Raw genomic sequence first — 22,671 nt, forward strand, 5'->3', positions numbered from 1 at the left:
TTTGCCTTATCCCATGCGACGTTAACGTTGGCCAATTTAAACTCAAACTCGCATAGCAATATAATTCTGATGGAGAGTTATCATTTGAGTAAAAATACACGCAAAAAATATTAGTATGGTTTTTTTTTTTCACTCTGAGAAATATTAGAGGTATATAAAAATAAATGCTATATTACTTTTTAATTAACTTACCTATCTCGTGGTCAGGATGGAGCCTCCTGGAGGGGGAGACCGGGGAGGGCTTGAGGCCGTGGGGCGGCTGCTTGAGGCAAGTGAGGGGGACCAGGCCCTCGGGAGCTGGGTCTGCTCCGGAGCTCGCCAGCCGCACCACCGCCCACTCCGCTCCCGCCGTCTCCACAACCTCCACCTGCAACAGCAACAACAAAAAAATTTTAGTAATGCATCAAAACAACGGGAAAGGGTAAGGAATCTGTTTCTGAACAAACAGAAATGAATAATATATTGCAATAACCTACAGGAGCATCCAAATAAACATATAATTGGGTCAAAATTGCTCTTCCATCTATAGTAAGAAAACCAAAAGTAAAATCAATGCAAGAAGTGATAAAAGTAAACTACCAAGTACCTCCAGTTTAAATACCGCTCATTAAATCGTCAATCCCAGACTGTTCAAAACACCAAGTTCATATCTGAGCAAATATTACACCACAGAAGCCTCATACCTAAACATTGTCCCTTCTACGTATAATAATAAAGGCCTAAAGCATCCGAAGGTTCGATACCGATATCACCAATCGCTCTCCGCATACATCCGTCCAGTGATCCCGCCCCTCACCCCAAACGCAATCCCACTCAATCAGTTTTAACGCAATCCTCACATCAACGTTTCGGTTTACCCCTCTTTCGTTTACCCGTCGGTTCAGTGTTTATTAACATTTTAGGGATCCGCTAGTTACTAAGCCCTACAACCTTACACGCTGCAATCCTCAAATATATTTACCGGGTGCAGTTCCCTTAAGGCTATGTGTAGCCTTCTAAATTCTCCCGTTAATTTTTATGTAATACTTTATTTTCGAAAACCTTGAGGCGTTGTTCATCCTTTAGTATAAAAGGTTACGACTCGCATCCATAAAGGTGGGGAGGATAATAGTTTTGTGAAGTTTTTGAAAAGAAGGCGAAAGCAATACAGTTTCGAAATTGAAAAATAACAAGCATTTCCCACCTTCAACCTAGCTTTTGTTTCCTCAGCAATTTCGTTTTTTCTAGTTACTGAAGAATCTAAATACTAAAGCCTATCTATTTGTTCAAACGTATTTCCTCCTGTCTATATCACCGAAGTTGCTTTTGTTTATATTGCTAACCATATATTTTGTTTTATCCTTACTGGGGTTTATTAACGCAGTTGTATTTAGTTCTATAGTTTCCTTGCCCTCATCCTTTTGTATATAATTTTAAAAAAATAGTTCTTATCACATTTAATACGAACACGCATAGCTAGACTCCTAATCATGAATTTAATATAATAACAAATTAAGTAGGTTCTTTTTTGTTTTTCGTTTGTAACTCTTGAATGGAGCCTTCTAGCGAAAACGTATAATCTTTGTGCATTATTTTTAGTATTGAAAAATTAGGGAACTCATTAAATCCAAACCGAATTTCCGAAACATGTAAGAGATCTCATCTATTTTTTAGTTGGAAGTAATTTAACAAAAGTGTAGTTCAACTTAGAAATTTCTTTGAAGTACATACAAAATTTTGGATTTGAAAAGGTTTAAACAGCATCTAATTATAATTCATTACTTTTATAATCTTTCATTATTATATTTATTTTTCCTCTTCTAAGTTTTGATATAACATGGTGTTTAGTTACATAGTTATATTACTACTATAATTGTACTATCTTCAAAATATGTAAATAAATTTATAGCATCCATATCATTGAAAAAATATTTTGGCGCCTAAAAGACGATCTAATTTATTAGTAAAATTGTATGGTGGAAAAATAAAATTGAATGTTACTGCACACAGGTTCCGATTTCGAATTGTTGAAATTTATTTATTGTACAATATTAGCAGACTCTGTGGCTTGTCGAGAACACCTTGCCTCTAGATAGTGCGTGCTGGCTCATCATAAGAGTGGGGGGGCGACCCAGACGGTTTAATCAGGTGGTGGTGCTGATAAACAGTTGGTTATGTTTAGCAGGTTAGTATACAATGAAGCAACTTAAAATTTAGATGTTACGGAAAGAAGCCTTCAACCGAAATCGAGGGACAATATGGCTAGGATTCAAAGAGCTGGTATGGAAGGACCTTTGATCTACCGGAAGTCAGTTAAGAAGATTAGATAGATGACCATTATTAAGAACTTAGGATCCAACTAAGAAACACAAGATAATAATAATTATTATCAGAAGAGAAGTTACATCACTATTTTAAAATAAAATGAGGGAGGTCCTGATTCATATTTAAAAGTATTAACAAGAAAAGCAGAATGATAATAAAGTTACTTTATCAGTGAATCTGTCGCTGCAGTTGAAAATAATAGTACAAGAAGCGGGAAGAAAAAAAGGCAGTTATTTCATCCCAATTTTTTATTACATTAATGAAAACTATGTATAATTACTAGTCAAAATTGATGAGTCTGCCAAGTATAGGTAGGGGGAATAAAAAATAGCGGCTGTTTCAAAACCTTAAAAAAACATTAATTTTTCATTTGTAAGTCTATATCTTAAAAACTACGAAAAACAATAGAAAATCTAAAAGGACATTATTTAAAGAAGAGTAAATATGCTGAAATATTATTCCTAATAAAGCTATTTACGTCCAATAGTTCTCGAGGTATAGCGTTTTAAAAAGCAACATTTCATAAAAATGTACTGAAATATCAGTAGTTACTTAATTTGTTTTGAGAAATCTTATATCTCAGGAACTATGTGACATACCGATGTCTAAAACTGCCTTTTTTCTCCTCTTGGGCTCTTGTACTATGAGATTTCCCAGGACCATTTATTTTTCTTGGGAACGATTCTTTATATTATATAATGTTATTTATTTGGAGTGCGAAGTGGCTTAGTGAATAAGGCACTATGACCTAACTCCTAGGACCCAGGTTCGAAACCAGCTGTAGCAGACAATTATTTATTCTGTTACTGCAGCCGAGAGTCAACCCTATGGGTTCAGGCAGCCTGATAAAGTGGGTAACTCTAATTGGGAAAAAATCTGGCGGTTGAGCATGTGCATAAAGAAATAATTTTGTTGTACAACCGTTGTTCAAGAAACACTACTTTCTTATAAGGTACTGAGCTCCTGCCCCTCCAACAACACAATTTCCATTTTCATTCATTTATTTACTAATCCAAAAATATTAGAACCTCAAACTTATTTTTTATTAACTCTACCTGGGAAATAGGAAATAATTATAAATATTAAATATAGGTTTTATAAATAGCGAAAGTTAGAGCAAGTACTTCTTTATCGATTAAACAGAATAAACCCTTTAATTATTCAATCCGATAAGGTCACACACCCGCGCAATTACTACCGAGGACTTCTAAGAACCTGACCATAGCGTGGCCGCGTCGGAATTTATTAGCATATCACCTACGGCTCGTTGTAACGCGAAACCACTACTCAACATTTTTTTAGATATACTATTGAAGATGCAATTCATTCGTTAGATTCATTTCTGCAGCAAACGATTACACTTAATGGGTTTAGCGTAGCAGGAACGGATTGGTGTTCCTCATCGGTAGCTTTTTGAAATTATGTTTAACTTGCTTTTATGACAAATTTCACCATTGTACGGACAATGAGGGGTAAGAAGCTAGTCATATTTTTATATTAATTCTGTTAATCCGATAAATGTTTTATTTATTGTTTCCTTCACAATTTATTGTTTCCAGGCACGATTAACTGGCAGTTAAAAGGTTTTTCTCCTGTTCTTCTTGCGAAATACTTTTATTGTTTTGTAATAAATATTATTCTGTACTTACATAAATGATAATGACAAATAGATCTCTGATAAGCTTTATAATTATTAAAGACATTTCATTTCTAATTTATTTAAACTCCATTGTGTTTATGTGTTAGTATTTATAATACTATTAATTGATGTTTTGAAATTTGAAACCGGCATAAAACCCTCCACTCCCGCCCTCCGTGGCAGCCTTATTTATCTGACTTTTCAAACAGACAATAATAACGAGTAGATTGGTCGACATGTCACAATCTCACAAGAGGAGATCATAACACAAAAAATGCAATTCTCCCTGGCCGGACCCGCCCCACTAAGACCTCCAGAAAGCGACGCTCCTATACGCTTAAACGGGAGGAGAAAACTTTAAGATAGTTAAATTGGACAATGTTTAAAAAGTGCCTGAAACTGAAAAACGGCGTGAATTATATGACAAAATTGACGTAAAATAGAGAAAAAAAAGTTATTTACCCTGTACGTACTCGAACCCGGCTCTTAACGACGAGGATACCGATCCGTTGCTGCTACGCTAAGCCCATTAGCGCACGCAAACGTGTAATCGTTTGCTATAGAACTTAATTTAACGAGCGAATTGCATCTTCAATTGTAATTATCTAAAAAAATAATGAATAGTGGCCTCAATGGTTATAGGGTCCACTATTCAATAATGTTTTAGTTGGTTATACATCTTCATCAATAGGGAAACTAAATCTAACGTCCTACAAAATTTGAATTAAATCCGTGACCCCAAGACGTTGCACTCTCCTTGTTAGCACAGTTTGGTCAGGGCGTTAGTCCAGCAAGTAAACAAAAGACTTATAAAACGCAGGTAAGAAGGAGTTGGGAATAGAAAATGAACTGAGATTGATTCTACATAGACTTATTACTAATGTCGATCTATACAAAATTATCCACTTACAAAATCAGAGGAATAAATTATAACTTTACAAACCAAAAATCAAGAAAAATAGCTCTTACATGTAAAATCTATATGTTAAATATTTTTAAAACGTTAATATCTTCTAAAAAATAGTAATTTTATGTTCTATGTTTTATTCCTCCAGAAACAATCCTGTTATAAAAACATCCCCACATAGGAAAAAAAAGGCAGCTGAAATAAAGAGTGATATAAAAAAAGGTTGGCTTAGCAGGAAAGGATGCCCTGGTTTTTTGAATTTTTTTATTGTTATATTAGTTCAAAAGATTACTTATGTTATCCTAATTTTTTTTAAGGACATATTTTGATTATTTTTAATTTTGTTTATGTACATATAGAAATTATTTATAAACATATGCATAAATCTTTCTGTTTATATACATTTAGAGATTTCATTATTATTATTATTTATGAATACTAAAGAAAAAAAAATCTATCTATACCGATACAACACATGAAGGGACAGTGATGCAGGACTTTGTAAGGAAGTACTGTTACAAGACCAACGATTGTGCAAGGAAGTTATTTGGTCATAATTACGTTCGACCGCCAGATTTTTCCCCAATTAAAGGTAATCCATCAACTTCTTGAGCCTTGGTGGACCCCGAAGGGCTTCTGATCCACAGGGCTAACTCACAGCAACAGTAAAACAAATTATCTGTCATAGCAGGATTCGAACCCGGGTCCTTGGAATTTGTAGGACAGTGCCTTACGAATAAGCTACTCACTTTTTTATTTTGGTGTGAATCTGATAATTTATCTCTGTTACTTTATTTCCCAAAGTAGTGGCGTATTGTAATTTATTTTTATCAATAAATAAAACTTGAATTATTTGAATAAAAACTTTTTTTTTGGAACCATTAGCTGAACAGCAAAAAAGTGTTCCAACATGTTCAGCTGAGTAATAACACACTGTTATTTGAATAAACATAAGGAGTTGCCATGACAGTAATAACACAAACACAATAACGATTTCAACCCATAACGGGACAGATGATGGTTTTTATAATGTCAACTTTTTATATCAAACCATACGCTCAATAAAATACTTATATAATATTACATTTATATGAAAAGTCATAAGATCATGAAAATAAATTGTTTAGAAAACTATATAAGATCAATAAATATCTTTTATTAATTCATTTTATTTAATTTTTTAATTTCAAATTTGTTACAGCCAAATTAAAACTGAATTCTAAAGAGAATTTCAGATATGTCAAATATTAAAAATGACTACAACTCAAATAAACTTCCAATAATTAAATTATCAATACAAAAAAACTACAAGAAGAGTAAATAATCAGTACAATTTTATAATAATAATTTTTAATTTATAATAATATAATTTTATTGTAATAATAATAAACAAAATATGTACCTGTTGTCCTTTGTTGACGGAGAGTTGTCCGGTTCCTGCAGCAACATAGTCGCTGATCACCCAGGTCATCTCAACCCCGCCAGCCTGCGCAAGATGAAAAAACTTAACATATTTGTAAAATGATATAACCGAAATTGTAATAACTTAAAATATAAGGCATAAAATATTTCTTAAATAACTCGATCACAGTCCAAGTGCGACTAAAAAAAATTATTAAAAAAACCTACAGGAACTTTTATTTCTTTTAGAAAAAATAGGTTGTGGTAAAATAGTGAAAACATTAGGAGAGATGCTCATTGTTCAAGATATAATTGAAGGAAACCGTATGATGTAATTTTTTCCAGTGGTTTTACTGTTCAGAGTCATACATTCTAATGATAGACAAAATAAAATTGTAATAGAGATTTGAGAGGGAACCGAACTAAAGTTCTATCCATTGCTTAATAATAAAATCCTGTTCAAAATATCAAATTTTCGGGACGCAGAAATTCGGAATATCCGAAAAAATACATTGAATTAACGTCATAACGTTCATACTTATTTCAATATTACTAAATATAAAAAATAATTTAGATACGGTATATATAGTAATAAGATAAACCTAAAGCCCTTTCGATAAATAATAATTGAAAAAAATATTAGGAATCTATAATTAATATGAGCAAATAAAAAAAAAATTTCCTACCAGTAGACAACATTTTCCTCCCACCAAAAGACAGGACAACGGAAAGCTAATTATACACATAAATATTATAAAAATAAATAAAAACAAGCTTTTTTTTAAACAAATTGAGGATTTTTCTATCAAATAGTAATTAATATAATCACATTTGAAAATTAATGGTTTTTTAGTTTTAATAAATTAAAATTCTACACCAAAATTAGTTCAGTTTATTCCAAAATTTCATTCTCGTTACGAATAGGTGCTACAAATAAATATTTTCAATACAAATTTGATTTATCTAAATGGGATTCTGCCATAATACTTATTTAATTATAACTTTATGAAATTGAATTTATCGACTTTCGATAGTAAAATTCTCGAAACATTTCAGTGCAATTACTACTAGTAGATCCCTAACAAATACTGTAAATGACATTTTGACTTAGTGCTTACGATCTAATTAGGATAAAAATTTATCCTATTGTTTTTTTTGTTTTTTTTTGTTTTGTTTTTTTTTGTTTTGACTGCCGTCAAAATAGCCCTGAAGAAGCCCTGCAACGTGGGGCGAAGCGTTGGCTCATTAAAATAGTATATTTCTACTATTTGAGTTGTTTTTTTTTTTACCGCACCCGGACCATATTCCTTTCATCACAGATAAAAATTTATATTCGAAAACATTCTATTAAAATATTTTTTATTATTTAAACTTTTGAACAGACAACAAAAAGAGAAAAAATCAGATAATGGAAGTGAGCAGGTAATCGTGTAGCTAAAAAGCAGTCATTAAACCTATTTCCATATTTTTTTTTATTTTGTATTTAACTAAGAATTTGCTACTTAATTTTAGAATTCTGAAGGTTTTTTATAATAGAGGTTACTTCATCTTTCTTATATATTGCTGAGTATCGTCATCCCATCCTCCTACAGATACAGAACTATGGGTTCATCGTTGCATCACCTTCCTTCATATAATTGTCTTCTAAGAAGTTCTTCCAGTACACTATGACTTATATATCATTCCTATTTAGCAGATCTTATAATAAAATGTTGTAATAAACCAAACCTTTGACCGAGTAACTAACCAAAAGTATGCAAAAGATAGAGGAACTAGACAATTTTTTCAATTTTTCCAAAGGTTTATCATTGGAATTAAGTGAATTATTCTTCCAACAATTTAAAGAATATCAGTTAAAAAAATAAAATAAAACACTAACCTATCAGCAACCACACATCCTTCTTCACTAAAAATTTACTTATAAAGATATTTACTTTAAACGTTAAAAAATTTCAAACATTAATTTTTAGCTAAACTTGTATTTTTTAATTAATCAAATAAAATTCCAGAATCTCAGATTACTATTGGGAAACCAATTATTAATTTATCTATAAGATTAACTTAAATAATATTATTTCAAAATTTTTTGAGACAAGGTAATTATTTATTAAATAAAACCAAAAATTGTATCCAATACTGTCTCAACACTTTATTTCTTACTAGTCCAACGTTTCGGCTATTCCAGCCATCTTCAAGGACATCTAAATATTCAACAGCTTATATTATATCTTTATGTTTAAACATTTATAACCATCATTATTCACTATATAATATAACATACGTTGGACTAGTAAGAAATAAAGTGTTGAGACAGTATTGGATACAATTTTTGGTTTTATTTAATATATAAGATTAACTTTTTTTGTTCTTTTTGATTGTAACCCTGACCATCTTCTTCATATTTGAAATTATACGGTCAATTATTTATATAATAAAATTAATCCTCTTTTAAAAAAAATATAAAAAAAGAAAGAGTGTGTATGCTGCATTCGTTTTTAAATTATTAATATTGTTGTTAATAAGTTATAAAGGCATTTGTGAAAGAGATGTTCCTTCAAATGGGTTCTATTAAGGTAAAGATGTTGTGACAAGTCTGTTAGGGGGCGGAAATTGGGGGCTTTTGATGGGGCGAAGGCTCCCCAGTCAAATGGCACCTTATTTAGCTTTGTTCCAACTTTCGGCTCCACACAAAACTTATTTTGTTCCCTCTGATTTTTTTCAATACATTTTTGAACTTCGTTTACAAATTAGTATCCGTCATTTTAATTTAGTCTATTGATGAAATATACTAATTCAAGCTTGATTACGAGTCATGTTTTATTTTATAATCTAGACTTATTTTAGGGCGACTAATAGCTTAAATTTGAGTTCTAATAGTTATAATAAAAAAAAAAAAATCAGATTGTACCACTACAACCTATAAACAGTCAGTGGTGAAGTACTTTTTACGGAAGCACTGTTACTAGACGGTCGTACAAGGAGGTGATTTAGTCAAAATCGCACTCGACCACCTGATTTTTACCCACTTAATGAGGCTGGGCGGACTCCGGAGGGTTCTTGAACCCACAGGGCTGACTCACGACTTCAATGAAACTAATTATCTTCCACAGCTGGATTCGAAGCCAAGTAATTGAAGTTAGTATCACAGTGCCTTACCCCTGAGATACCACTCCCACCTAATAGGTATATTTACATCTAATAGTTGATGATTTACATTTTTAAAAAGCTAAACTTTAAACAAAAAAATTAACATTCTGTTACTTTATTTCAGAAATTATCCTGAAATCAGCTATTCCTGCGAACATAATCATTTAGAACTACATTAAAGTGTATTTTGTAAGCTTCAATTTTAGTGCTCGTAGGCGTTATTTTATAATTTTTCAAATTAGGAAAAGTTCACATGTTGTGGATTTATTTTCGAAAATATCCTAGAAATTAATATGGAATAGATAATATTCATTATACACTACTTTCACTCCATTCAATTCTAACCCCATTTAAATAGTTTGTCTTATATTATCTTAAAAGCATGAGTATTTGAAAAAAAAATTAAGAATGGGCTACATTATAATAACTCTCGCTAAAACGAGGTATCCGTTTTAGCGACAAGAGAAATCCTCTAAGTGTTGTTTGTTTTTTTGTAAACATTTACACCAATCATAAACATCACGAACCGTGCAAAAGAGTGGAGACAAATATTCATTTTACAGGTTGGCAGACAATGACCAACTGGTCGAAGCTAAATTGAGAAAGTGACCGGGGCAAACTGTTGTTTTGGCGCTATCGATGTCGCTGATGGTCTCTTGTCACGAACCTAGGAGTCGCCCTTTGTCGCCCCTGCTTTGCCAACAGTCGGCTTAATTTCCTAACCAAAGAGACACTTATTGTAACTGATAACTTCCTTCCATTTCTGTTCTACTGTGAACTTTCTTTCCTCCTGGTTAAAAGTAATGGAATTAAATTAACGTACTATGAAAACTGATAAAGTAGTTTCCATGATAATGAGGAAGGATGTACGATCCAAATATAAAAAATAGTTTTCCGGAGAACTACTTCGTTGACACTCCACCAAGTTTTAACTAATATCAAAATTGTCATCTAAGTACACCAGAATACACGTTTACATCCCATCCACCTAAACTCTACGATTTTGGGAATCCGAAACCTATCTTCTTTTGTTATATCAATTTGAAACAACGCGTCCTTAAGGCTTAAATGACCAAATTATTATTTTTAGGCGATTAAAAAAATAAACGGAAAATCGAAATCTCTAAAGAACTAAATTGTTTCAGAATTCAATATCCCATTACAATTCGTAATCATAATTAATCTATACGTTTACTGAATCTTCGTCATTATTGTAGGTATTTTCATCATACGATCGGCAATTGGGTCACCTCGGATGGTACAGAAATCCTCAATTATGAAATGAAATGAAAAAATTTTATTCCACTAATGTCCCCTAAGAATAAATACATGGTTCACACATTAGGGTTAATTGCCTGCGAACATTTGGGAAGTTTCAGGATACAGATTAAAAGTATATTAATACATTAGGTTAAATTACAATTTACAATGGTAATCAATATATTGAATATATGGCTATATATATATTGTTCAAATTAATGCAGAGGTTTAGTTATGTAGTAAATAGGCGTTGTTTAATGGAAAGAATGGATGAGGATTGACAAACATAGATAGGAAGAAAATTCCAGGAGGTTGCACGATGACGAAGGATTTACTCATTAATATAAAAGATTTTGAAGTTTAGTAAGGGGGATCTTAAGGTTAACTGAGTCAAATGCTTTCGAAAAATTAAAAAAGGACTAGATTGATGGACTCTAACGGAAAACAAAATTTTGAAAGGACTTTCCGCACGGTTTGCGTATAAATCTTCCATAATTGCTTGTTGATTAGAAAGATTTGCTCCATAAGGACGTGTTGAATTAAAAATTAATTTTGAGCATGGTTCTCCTCTCCATCTTAGTTCCTTTTCAGTTTGTTTTGGAAGTTATTTTGTCAAAATAGGAACATCATTGTGAGGTTGAGTTGGTTGAAGCAGTATCGTAGTATGTCCATTTTTCTAATTTTTACCAATCAATACTACAAAATATTGATTATCGTTTTAACGAAAATTTTGATCACAGGCGGAATTTTTAATTGATTTCTGGGAATAGTATTAAACATGCATTTTAGCCCAAGAGCTCGGGTAAAAAAGGCAGTTATTTCACTTCAATTTTTGATTACCTAAATGAAAATTACGTATAATGGAGGCTGTTTCAAAACATTAAAAAACTAGAAAACCTACTAGAACGTCATTTAAAGTAAAGTAAATTTAATACAATATGAGCCCTTACAAGATCAATTGTTTCCGAAATACATTTTTTTTTTTAAAGCAATATTTCATAAATAATACTAAAAAATAAGTAGTTAATAAATTTATTGTGGGAAACCTATACCTCAGGGACCCCACGACCAACAGATGTCTATTACTGCTCAAATTAAAGCTTAGTGCCCCATAAAGAAGTTTATGACGGTTATCTTCGTATGGGATATTTGCATATGAAGATAACATTTTGTCCGAACAACTAGAAATCAATTTATTTTAGCAAATGAACACTACTACTCCTACGAAGGTAAACGTAATAAACTACTTTATAGAACATTAAACTATCTTTAATTTGAATGCTAATATATATCTGTACGTCTAATGGTTCCTGAGAAAATGTTTCGGACAATAAATTCACTAACCACTGATTTTTCAAAATACATTTCATGAAATGGATTCATATTATATTTTTTAGTGTTGTAGGTAGTTCTCGTTAACACTATGTTATACGTTTTTATCGTTATAAAAAGGACCGAATGAATTTTTTATTCACGTTCCGAAACATCCACCATTTTGTATTCTCCATAATTATACTTGGTAGATTCATCAATTTTTACTAAATATTAACTGTCCTTATTATCCGAGCTCTTTCAAATGGATGTTTAATACTATTCCGAGAAATCAATTAAAGATGCCTTCTAAGCTGTGATCAAAATTTTCGTTAAAACGATAATCAATATTTTGTAGTGTTGAATGATAAAAATTAGAAAAATGGACATACTTTGCTACGATACTACTTCAACCAACTCAACCTCGCAATGATGTTCCTTTTGTGACAGAATAACTGCCTAAAAAACTGTAAAGGAATAAGGATGGAGCGAAGAACCCCGCCCAAAAGGTGACGCAGGGAGGGCCATATTACTTGCGGGGAGGGAGAGACTCCTCTGGAATCCTTAATGACAGAAAGCACCCCATCCACCTCTCCCAATATCCTCTCTTCCTATTGATCCGGACCAACATCTATCACTGCAAGGGGTTGCACATCTTCAAGGTAGCGAGGTGAGGTTCAACATTGTGAGGTAAAGAGGCAAAAAAACTCGCCAAGTATTGGGTCTATAGTGTTCAGTAGGTATACCTTAACCTCAAGGCTTGCGCACCCCTTATACCAACAAGAAAAGTAGGGTGTATTTCCTACCGTCACCTCAATATCAAACAATATCTACATAAATACTTTTTTTACAACATACCACCTTATCATAACATTTTCTTTAAAACTGAAATATAAATTACATTTTGTAGTATTTTTTAAAAATATTTTTATATAACAAGAAATTTAATTCAAACTGTTGGACATCAAATACCACTTAATATTTCCAATTTTTTTAGGAAAATAACCTAAAAAAGTGTATTTATGTGGACAGTGTGTTTGACATTAATTTAATATTATCGCTTTGAACACATCACCTTAGGATTTTTCGTAAAAATCAATAAAGAAAATAAATATGACTCTTTAACTTTTAAAGTTTTTTTTTTTTAATCATAGAGCCTTGAAAGTAATATAACATTTTTATATCGTTATAGCACGTACGGAGCTATATCTTCGGCTTACAAGTGAAACGCATTAGTCAAGATTTTCTAGTTATAAAGATTTTTTTTAGTCTAAAATGTTAAAAAAAATTATTCATATCATAAAAATCTGCTTATAAAAGTAAAATCACTATTTCCATAACATCAAAAAAAATTGTATTATGATCAAATATCTCAAAACATGAACATACTAGTAAAGTAGAGTAATGTCTTTCCTAAAACCAAAATATATATGTATGTATAGTTGACCGTAAAAATTGATATATAGGAAGATGGTCAGGGTTGCGGTCACAAGTGAAACAAAATAGTTTACAACTATTTTATTTTCCAACGTTCCAACGTCATTGTATCTTTTTATTTTTATTTCTATCATTTTATCTTAACATAGTTTCATTTTGTATCTTTTTAGCCCTGATGAAGCCCTGCAAATTGGGGCGAAACGTTGGAAAATAAAATAGTAGTAAACTATTTTGTTTCACTTGTGACCGCAACCCTGACCATCTTCCTATATAAAACCAAAATAGTTTGAATAAGATTCAAGTTTTTTTTAATCATCAAGAACTAATTCTTGGTCTTTAACCATTTTCAAAAAAATAAACGTGGTAAAATTAACGTCATTAGTTTCAAATTACATCAGCATTTTTCATTTTACATAAATAAGAAATATGAAATGGAATTTCGACATACTTAATACTTTGAATAGCTAAATTACTCGATCATGTTCTAAAATTTTCAAATTTTAATACACTTCTAAATATCGGTAATTTTTATTTTATTCTATTTGTTAGGGGGAATTTTGGAAGGTTATTGAAGTATCACCGGTCAAAAATTTGGGGCCACATCAATTGAAAAAAAAATTCAAATGAAAGTGAAATAGGTGCCAAATGAAAATATTAGAAAAAAGTTAATAATTATTTTTTTAATAGTACAATTCTAGAGAAAAATAGTATAAAAAATGTATAGAATCAACCGTCTACTGGCGAAGTGTAATTTACTGACACAATTTCATTCTAAATGATTTCGATTTTTTTTTTTGTTCATTTATTTCATTAAAAATTAACCCAAGCCCGTATCTCGATTTAAACAGATTAATAACTAAAATGCTTAGTATAATAATAATTAATAATAAACCGACGAAAAAAAAATAGCTTTTTTCTTAAAATTTTCTTCAATTTAAATAAATATGAAACAATGCTTAACAGAATAGATAAAAAAAAAAACCTAATACGTTTTTTTTCCAATATATATAAAATCAGGAAGGGAGAGAAAAACTTTATTCAAAAATAACAAAGTTGTGCTATACATTTTTTTTCAACGGTTCTTTTAACTTTTTATTCTTTTTATTCTTTTTTTTTCTTCTTTCTATACTTTTTTTAGTTAATACCTCTTTTTTATCTTTCTTCCTTTTCTATTTGTTTTCATATTTCTCTTTCAACCTTTCATGTGACCTTCCTCTTTTTTTTTTTTCTTTTTTTTTATATAAATAAACCTTATATAAAAAAATGTTTATGGAGTATACTGGTTCCATGCAAGTAACACTTGATGCAGTTTTTACACAGCAAGGTGGGGGTCATATACTTTTTAACGACCCTAAAATCAGAAAAATATTTTATTATGTAGAATGCTATTCAAGGATAATACGAACATTGATAAGGAGGATAGTTCTAAAAAGAATTTTTAAAATTGACGACTTATTTTAAATTTTTTTTTTTAACAAGACGTTTAATAGTTTTCCATTATCAAAATAACCAACGATGAAACCAGAAAAATGTGTGAAATTCAGAATTTTTTAATAAAAAACGCAAACTAAGTTCATACCATCTAATTTATTCGAGTTGTTCAGTTCGCACTTATTGATTTTGGAGGGTTTCGACATATGTAATACATAACTTCTATTAATATTGTATTAGAGTTCCACAACTACAGACCCAGTACTGTAAGGATTATATTAATTTAAAACTACAGAAGGGACACTAGAGATCACCCTGAAGACTTACATTGGTGAGGAGCCGGTTCCTGACGATGCCCCACATTGTGGACCCGTTGAGGACTGACTGGCGAAGAGGACTGAGGACCGTGGAGTGTGGACTGAGTACGAGTGCTCTCACATTGTGGGACTGTATCGGCTCCTGCCAGGCCGCCCCCTCACAAAGCCTCGCTCCCACACAATGCCCTACCAGTTGGCCCACGTCTGATTAAAACCAACCTTTATCGGATCTTTTTTAGCTCCTAATTCCAAAGATAATTATTGTTTTTGAGTGACTACAGTAAAATAATAGGAATCCCTTCCTCTCTCCTGCCAATGGATAAAGATCACAATGAACCATAATCGTTAGATTAAGTACCCGTTCTAACTAAGTAGATGTTTTAGCAGTTTTTATTTTGAATAAAAACCAATCAAAATCAAATTGTCAAGACAAATACCTGTTCTTTAGAAATATAAGTTTTCAAGCGGTAAATATAGGTCTTTGAATAAAGATGATTGTAATCATAGCACCTTCTCTTTCACAACTTCGTTAGTTATAATCAATTTTACTTATTTTTAATAATAATATGAACCAAACAATACTGGCTAATCTAAAGGTCCGTTGCTGTTTAACTTAAGGTACTTCATTGCCAACTATTAATAGAAATAGAAATTGTTTATGCGGACACTCGCTTGTTGCTGATACTTTAGATACTCCGAATTATATTCGCGAGAATAATTTTAAGAAGAATGTTTGCCCCTGTAAACAATAGCAACCAGTATAGGCTGAGGCCCAATGCAGAGTTGCACCAAATCTACCGGGAACCTGGTGTGGTACAACGTGTAAGAGTCACAAGAATGCGGTGGACATGTTAGAAAAATGGATGGTCACTGACACATTAAGAAATTATTATTTGGCTATGCGGAAGGAAAAAGAGGACAGCCATGCCAGAGATGGCCAGTCCAGCTCAAAGGGGATGCACAGACATTTCTGGAACAAGAGATTGGCGGACCCTTGCGTAAAAGAGAGAGAAATGGAGGTGTTGTAGTGCCTGTGATGATGATGATAGATATTTTCATCTATTCATAAAATACTGTTCGAACTAAAATCCATTCAATACGTATCAACACGATCTTCCTAACAACGGCTCGGATCTATTGAAATTTGCATATTTCGAAGAAAATAAATTCTTGCTATCACAGAAAAATGATACAAAAGGCGTTTATAATTGGTTTGAAAAGACGAAAAAAAGGATTCGATAAAAGAAAAGTACACGGAGCGGAAACGTAGGGTTAGACCGTGGCCTGGATGAGAGACTTGTGTTATTTACCATCTTGTTTTAGATTTTGATAGGGCTCCATGGATGAAAGTATTTATATAAAGGTTGTTGGTATCACAGTACTCTTCGCAATTAGGAAACTAGCAAAAAATTACTTTAAAATTTAGGAGTTTTGTGGATCCTGGGTCGACGTCCGTCTTAATCGTAAAAATCTTATTTCGTTACTTACGAAGACAGCTGGAGGTTCACTCGACCCTCTGATGGTGAAAGTTAACCATTATTGTGATAGCATTGATATTAATTCCTAAACGGTTTGATTTCCTTCAGACACCTCAATACTCAAATAGAAGAGACCATCTAGATATGAGAAGGCAGACGTGTAAACAAAACGTCAGTTAAGAACTCCATTATCAAGAGAAAGGTTATGAATTGTTAATCCGCTGGCGTGCCGAAACGGTCATAAGTTAACAAGCGATTAACTCAATTTCCCTAAGTGTTTTCTTATTCATCTGGCCAACTTCTCTGTTTGTTGTGGTTTATGAGGCATCTGAATTTACCATCTACCTCAAAGCCTCACATCTATTAAACATTCCATTCAACTTCAGAAACGGTCCAATCTGGGTTTTAGCAACTCCCTCACAACTTTGTAAGCTCAATCCTTTGTTTTTATCGTTGTGTTTATTTACAATTATAATTATTAAAAAAAAAATTACAATTAAGACTTTTTTATACTGTAACCATTGGTACCATCTGTTAGATAAGGATTGGAATTAAGGATTGCTGGTCAAACATCAATTCTAAGGATATGCAAGGGGGAAAAAAACTGGCGTTTTTTTTTTTTTTTTTGCTTTTTATTAGAAAGGAACAATATCTAAAAAATATTTTTTGTTAAACATTTAGTTGGCTGTAAGCTGAGTCTAACGTAGCATTTATGCAACTAGATTTAGTATCTATTTGAAAATCACAAACCTTACGGTTGCTTACGCTTAATATGTCTTCAATTGGCATTATTATTACGAATTCATTAAATCTGTAAAAATAAGTTCAGGCTTAAATTTAAAAAAATAAAAAAATATATACCAAAGAAAATATTTAAAAATGGAAACGAATCGTTTAAAAAAAATTGGTGAAAAGCCAAGCTACGTCAAATATGCAGTTAAGACTTCTACGCACTGCCAAGAGAATACAAAACCACGTTAAAATCCAACAAAACTCAAAATAGCAAACTTTACAGATACGCCACTTTGGTATTGAGTTGGCCCCATTGGACTACGTATAATGTAAACTCAAAGCATATCGTAGTCTATAATATTGGTCAACACTGTTTATATCCAAAGCAAATGTTAATAACTCCATAAATAGATTTGAGCTGAGTATAGATCATTTTATGATGCCGAAGGTTGGAAGTAAATATATCTATCCGAATAAACAATAAAATGTTCACATCTTGGCACGTAAATTTGTATGTTTGAATTTTGTCATTTGATTGTAGCAGGTCTAAATTGACCAAAATCAATAGCCACCAAACGTTATAAAGTAACTAAAAGCCTCATAAACATTTTTGAGCGAAAGCAAGCACAACCTTGGTCTGAAATAAACTCTTGCATCCGATAGAGCTGATCTAGACGTTTCCGTAAACCGTTCAACAGTGACAAATAAAAACAGAGGACTGACTTATCTGTTTTAAAAATATACAGTGTACCTGTTTTACTAAATAGGACGCGGGCATACAGGGAGATACGGGGGCATACCATCCATCCAAAAGTATTTTAAAAATTATCTGGAAGCTATTTATATGGATATGTATAAAACAAAAGAAACTTTAATATAACGTAAAAAATGTAGATTGAAAACTCAATCCACAAATCATAATCATAGAAGGTTCCCGATGAAAAAAATTCTTTAAAAGGTTCGAAAATAATTCAGCTAGACATCATAAACTTTATACCGCTAAAAAAAATGAATATTTCATCATAGGAAGATCTCGAAAGAGTTTTTGACGTTATAAAACATTAAGCAGATAGTTGACACGGGATGTCTCTAGAAGAATGAGTTGACTTTTTATTCAAAACGTTTTGTTGAAGTGAAGTACCATGCTTTGGGAAGGAATGAAACGGTTTCAATCACGCTCTATCTCTTTATCTTTCTCTCTCTTAAAATAATTATTAAAAAAAAATTAAAATCTGTACCACTAAAACCCATGAAGGGTCAGGGGTTCAGTACTTTGTAAGGAAGTACTCTTACTAGACCAACGGTTGTACAAGGAGGTGATTTGGTCAGAATCACGCATGACTTGACATAATTATATATTTATTTAATTTTGAATTTAATATTTATTTTGTTTCCAATTTATTAAATCATTGTTAAAATAATTAAAGGTTTAAAAATTCATTTTCTATTAATATGACTTAGAAATGGACGTGAGGCAAAGACAAAAGAAACCAAGTTGCTGTATACTAAATCTATGGATTTAATAAGCAATGATAAAGTTAAAAAACTAAATAACGTAAAAAAAAAGTTTTGATTTATTGTTTAAATTATAATAACTTTAGGAGTATCTCTGTTTCCGACTTTCAATTTCAATTCAACGTTCGTTCATGAAACAAAGCTGAGATAAGTCAGTTAAATGGAACCCCTTATAAAGAACAAAACATAAATTCTTTAGTTTTAAGTTAACAATAGAATAACTATTAAAAACTTAAATTACATAATACGTCCGAAAATTAACAATGAACCGTATAATCGATTAGCTACATTGAATTTCGAGATGGTAGGCCTTGCCGGATGCCGATCTTCCCGTGGATGAAAGGAACGCGTGTTTGGGTTGGGCACCTTCTCCATTATACCAACTATAACCAGGAAGTTGGTATAATGTAATATTTTAAAACCAAAATAAATTATTATATTTAACGTTATATTTAAAAATTAAATATATTTATTTAAATTAAATTGATATTTGTAAATAATTTAGAATACCTGAGTAAATATAATCCAATATTACCACAAAAAATTTAATTAATATATAATTAAGAAGTTAAAAAACATTAACTATGATGGTTTTCCAAATGGAATATTACATTAAGAAATATAGAATACATAAACAATAGGAAATATCCGAGAGGGAGGCGCAGGACAGCTCTATGTATAGCTAAGATAGGACAGTTATTTGTTGTTGCTGCCAACAAAAAACACAAAACCAAATCAATACTGACACTCCTATTTCAATAACCAAAAATAACTTCTTTTCAACTAGAATGACTATGTTTTCCTTGTCATTCACCTTCCAATGCTTCCTATTTTTAGTAAATAAAGATAGAAAACACCAATCAAGCTAAAACGAATGGATAAATAAAAAAATCCAGTTATTATACAAATTTCATTAAACACATAAAATAAATACTGGGCTAATCTAGTGTCATCTAGATATTTAACAGCAATGTATTATCAGCACATAATAGCTCTTTATACAATTTTATCTATATTTAAATTTATTGAACTATAAAACTAATATATATGTTATAAATTATATTCAAAACACCCCGTTAGTAGAAAAATTATCATCGATGAATCGGTAAAGATTTTAAAACATCTAAAATGGATAAGTGCAGGAAGAATGCTAATATAGGAATGAATGGAACGCTGAAAGTGAAAGAAAAAGAAAATATCGCATACACAAACGAATGAAACTTTGTCTGAAACTAAAGATCTGGAGAAAAAAGTATGAAAAAGCTGAAGAATCACTAGGAGTTTCCTTGAGGAAACCTTCATATGAGAAGAAATAAAATAAAAAATAAAATTAGATTAATGATTTGTTATAATGATTGTTTGAGATTGGTTTATTTTATTGTTAACACACACAAATGTGATCTAAATACACTCTCAACATTTATTTTCAGAAACTCTCCAACGTTTCGGCCCTCAGGCCATTTTCAAGGAAACAACCTTAAATATTGATGTCATTTTCTTTAAAAAATTTTCTGCAGGCTAATTTCCCATGTCAAATAAAACTTTTTTACATAAATAATTGTCTCTTTTTCTACTTACTAACATCATTTATATCTTACATACAAATGATAACTAACTATAAACATCACTAAAGAGAAATACACTATTCTTTGAGAGGTTAGCACTATTGCACGAATATTAAAAATTTGAACCTTGTGCACACTAGTTATTATCTCCTAACATGTTTATAAAACAATTTGTTTATTTCAAATCCTAAAATATTTATGTTAAAAAATTGAGTCCGCGGTTCGAAATTCTATGAGGGATAAACAGAAATCATAAAGGGCATTTAGTTTTAAATTTAATTTTATTATTTTCTCCCAAAGGACTGGAAAAAAATTGACAAAGCTGAGGAACTGGACTATACAATCAGTCTGGATATACTTGTGTAGATGAAAGGAAAATACTATTTTTATTTAATTTTTTTTTAATTGTTAAAGTTGCTTTTGTCGTATACCACCCGAGTAATTATCAAATAATCAAAATAATGAAATTATGTTCTACACTAATTGTGGAAGAAAAGGTAGTAAACTAAAATAAACAATAAATAAATCTAAGGATTGTATATCATGCTATTTTGCTTTTTATTTATTTATTTTATGTTTAGTTGGAGTTTCGTGGTTTGCGAACGACAAACAGAATTGAAACAAATAAACGATTTTTTTCAACTCAGAAAAAGATCCTCCTCATGACCAACCATTTCCTAATCTTAATCACCTTGATTTCCGTTTCTTTACCATCTTTTGACTGTAATCACTACTAGCTATAGAAAATACTAAATACCAGTGACTAACTCCAGTAAGATAACGTCAAGCTGAGTATAATATGTGGCAGGATCTTAGGATGGTCTCAGAAGCTGCATACCCTCTGACCCATGACCTTCGGCAAGGAGTGGGCGTAGAGTTTTGTCAACAGTTGGGCCCATCCGGGTGGGGTAGTGGGAGAGCTATCTTTATATTGGCTAAGGGTATATGGGTCATAGAGGGGGCGCAAATCCTCAACACTAATACAGATAGCTCCATTGTTTTGTTTGTCTATCCTTCTTTTCAAAACTCTCAACTGGCAATGATTGCTTAATTTTATTTTTTATAATTTATTTGTTTTTATTTACAACTGTATAAAAATATATACAAGTAAATTTGCTGTAGGTGACATAGTGAGATGATACAAACAAGTGGGGAATCTACCCATTGATTAAACTCCAATAACATTTCTAGAGGAGAAGATCTCGAGGCCATCTTCTTTTCAGACGCCTAGGAGGATTATTAGATAATGAAGGAGAAGCCAGGTTAGAAACAAGTGAGACAAACATGTGGAGAATCAACCCATTGATAGAACTCCAAAAACATTTCTAAGATCTCGAGGCCATCTTCTTTTCAGACGCCTAGGAAGATTATTAGGTAGTGAAGAAGCCTGTTGTGAAGAAAAGAGTTGGTTTGGGTGGTTGGGAAGTTTATCATGGAAGGAACGGTACCAGGTTCTGGCCAAATCGGCAACATACGGGACGTGGAGGTCCTGTTGGAGGACTTGATTTGTGACAAAGTAAGGAGCATTAAGTATTTTACAAAGGATTTCGGACTGTAAGGATTGGATTCGGGAGGAATATGATGGTTTAGTGGAGCCCCAAAGCTCAACTCCGTATGTCCAGATAGGCCTTATAATAGTCATGTAGATCAGTCTTTTGTAATGGATTAGCAATTTAGACCGTTAGTCTAGTAAATATTGTAATAGTCGGAATCGACGAGCAGTTTATTGTCATCATTCAAGATGATGAAACCGAAAGAAATTCTTTGTTACAAACCACCAGAAAATAATTTAATTCAAAATTTACCAAGAATCTCACTTCCAAGCATCTAGTTCCTCTACCTTTACAAATACTAGGTTAGAAGTGATATTGTAATTTAGATTTCAAACTCTTGGCACAGATTCTCAATGGGCTGAAATTCACTGGGGCATAGCCAGTGGTGCAATCTAGGTAAGGTTTGGTAAACAGCCAACTCTGTCAATCTGACTTACTTTTACAGACAAAATAAGCTCAGTCACAGGTAATTGCATTTGCAAGACGTTTTTAAATTAATTCTTTATAGGCAACATTAATAGTTTAAAATGCATGTTAAGTTTTGAATTTATGAAATTGTGGTGAACGGGATATACTGATAAAACGTTAAAGTAATATTGAACTAGAGTAATTAATTGAGCAGTATGAAAAACTTATTATGTTATAACACAATAACTGACTACTACTACTACTAT

The 22,671-nt window shown here is 31.7% G+C and overlaps 1 protein-coding gene across 1 annotated transcript in view; it reads right to left on the reverse strand.

Moving 5' to 3' along the window:
* Positions 1-22,671, reverse strand: part of trio (trio Rho guanine nucleotide exchange factor) — a 669,473-nt gene that overhangs the window by 126,921 nt on the left and 519,881 nt on the right. The window contains exons 32-33 of the mRNA XM_024360812.2: positions 6,253-6,336; positions 193-367 (exon numbers count right to left, since the gene is read on the reverse strand). Of these exons, the coding sequence (XP_024216580.2) occupies positions 193-367; positions 6,253-6,336 (259 nt within the window). The remainder of the gene's footprint in view (positions 1-192; positions 368-6,252; positions 6,337-22,671) is intronic.

Source organism: Halyomorpha halys, unplaced genomic scaffold (genome assembly GCF_000696795.3).
Source record: "Halyomorpha halys isolate HHAL.00 unplaced genomic scaffold, Hhal_1.1 Scaffold87.1, whole genome shotgun sequence".
Lineage (NCBI taxonomy): Eukaryota > Metazoa > Arthropoda > Insecta > Hemiptera > Pentatomidae > Halyomorpha > Halyomorpha halys.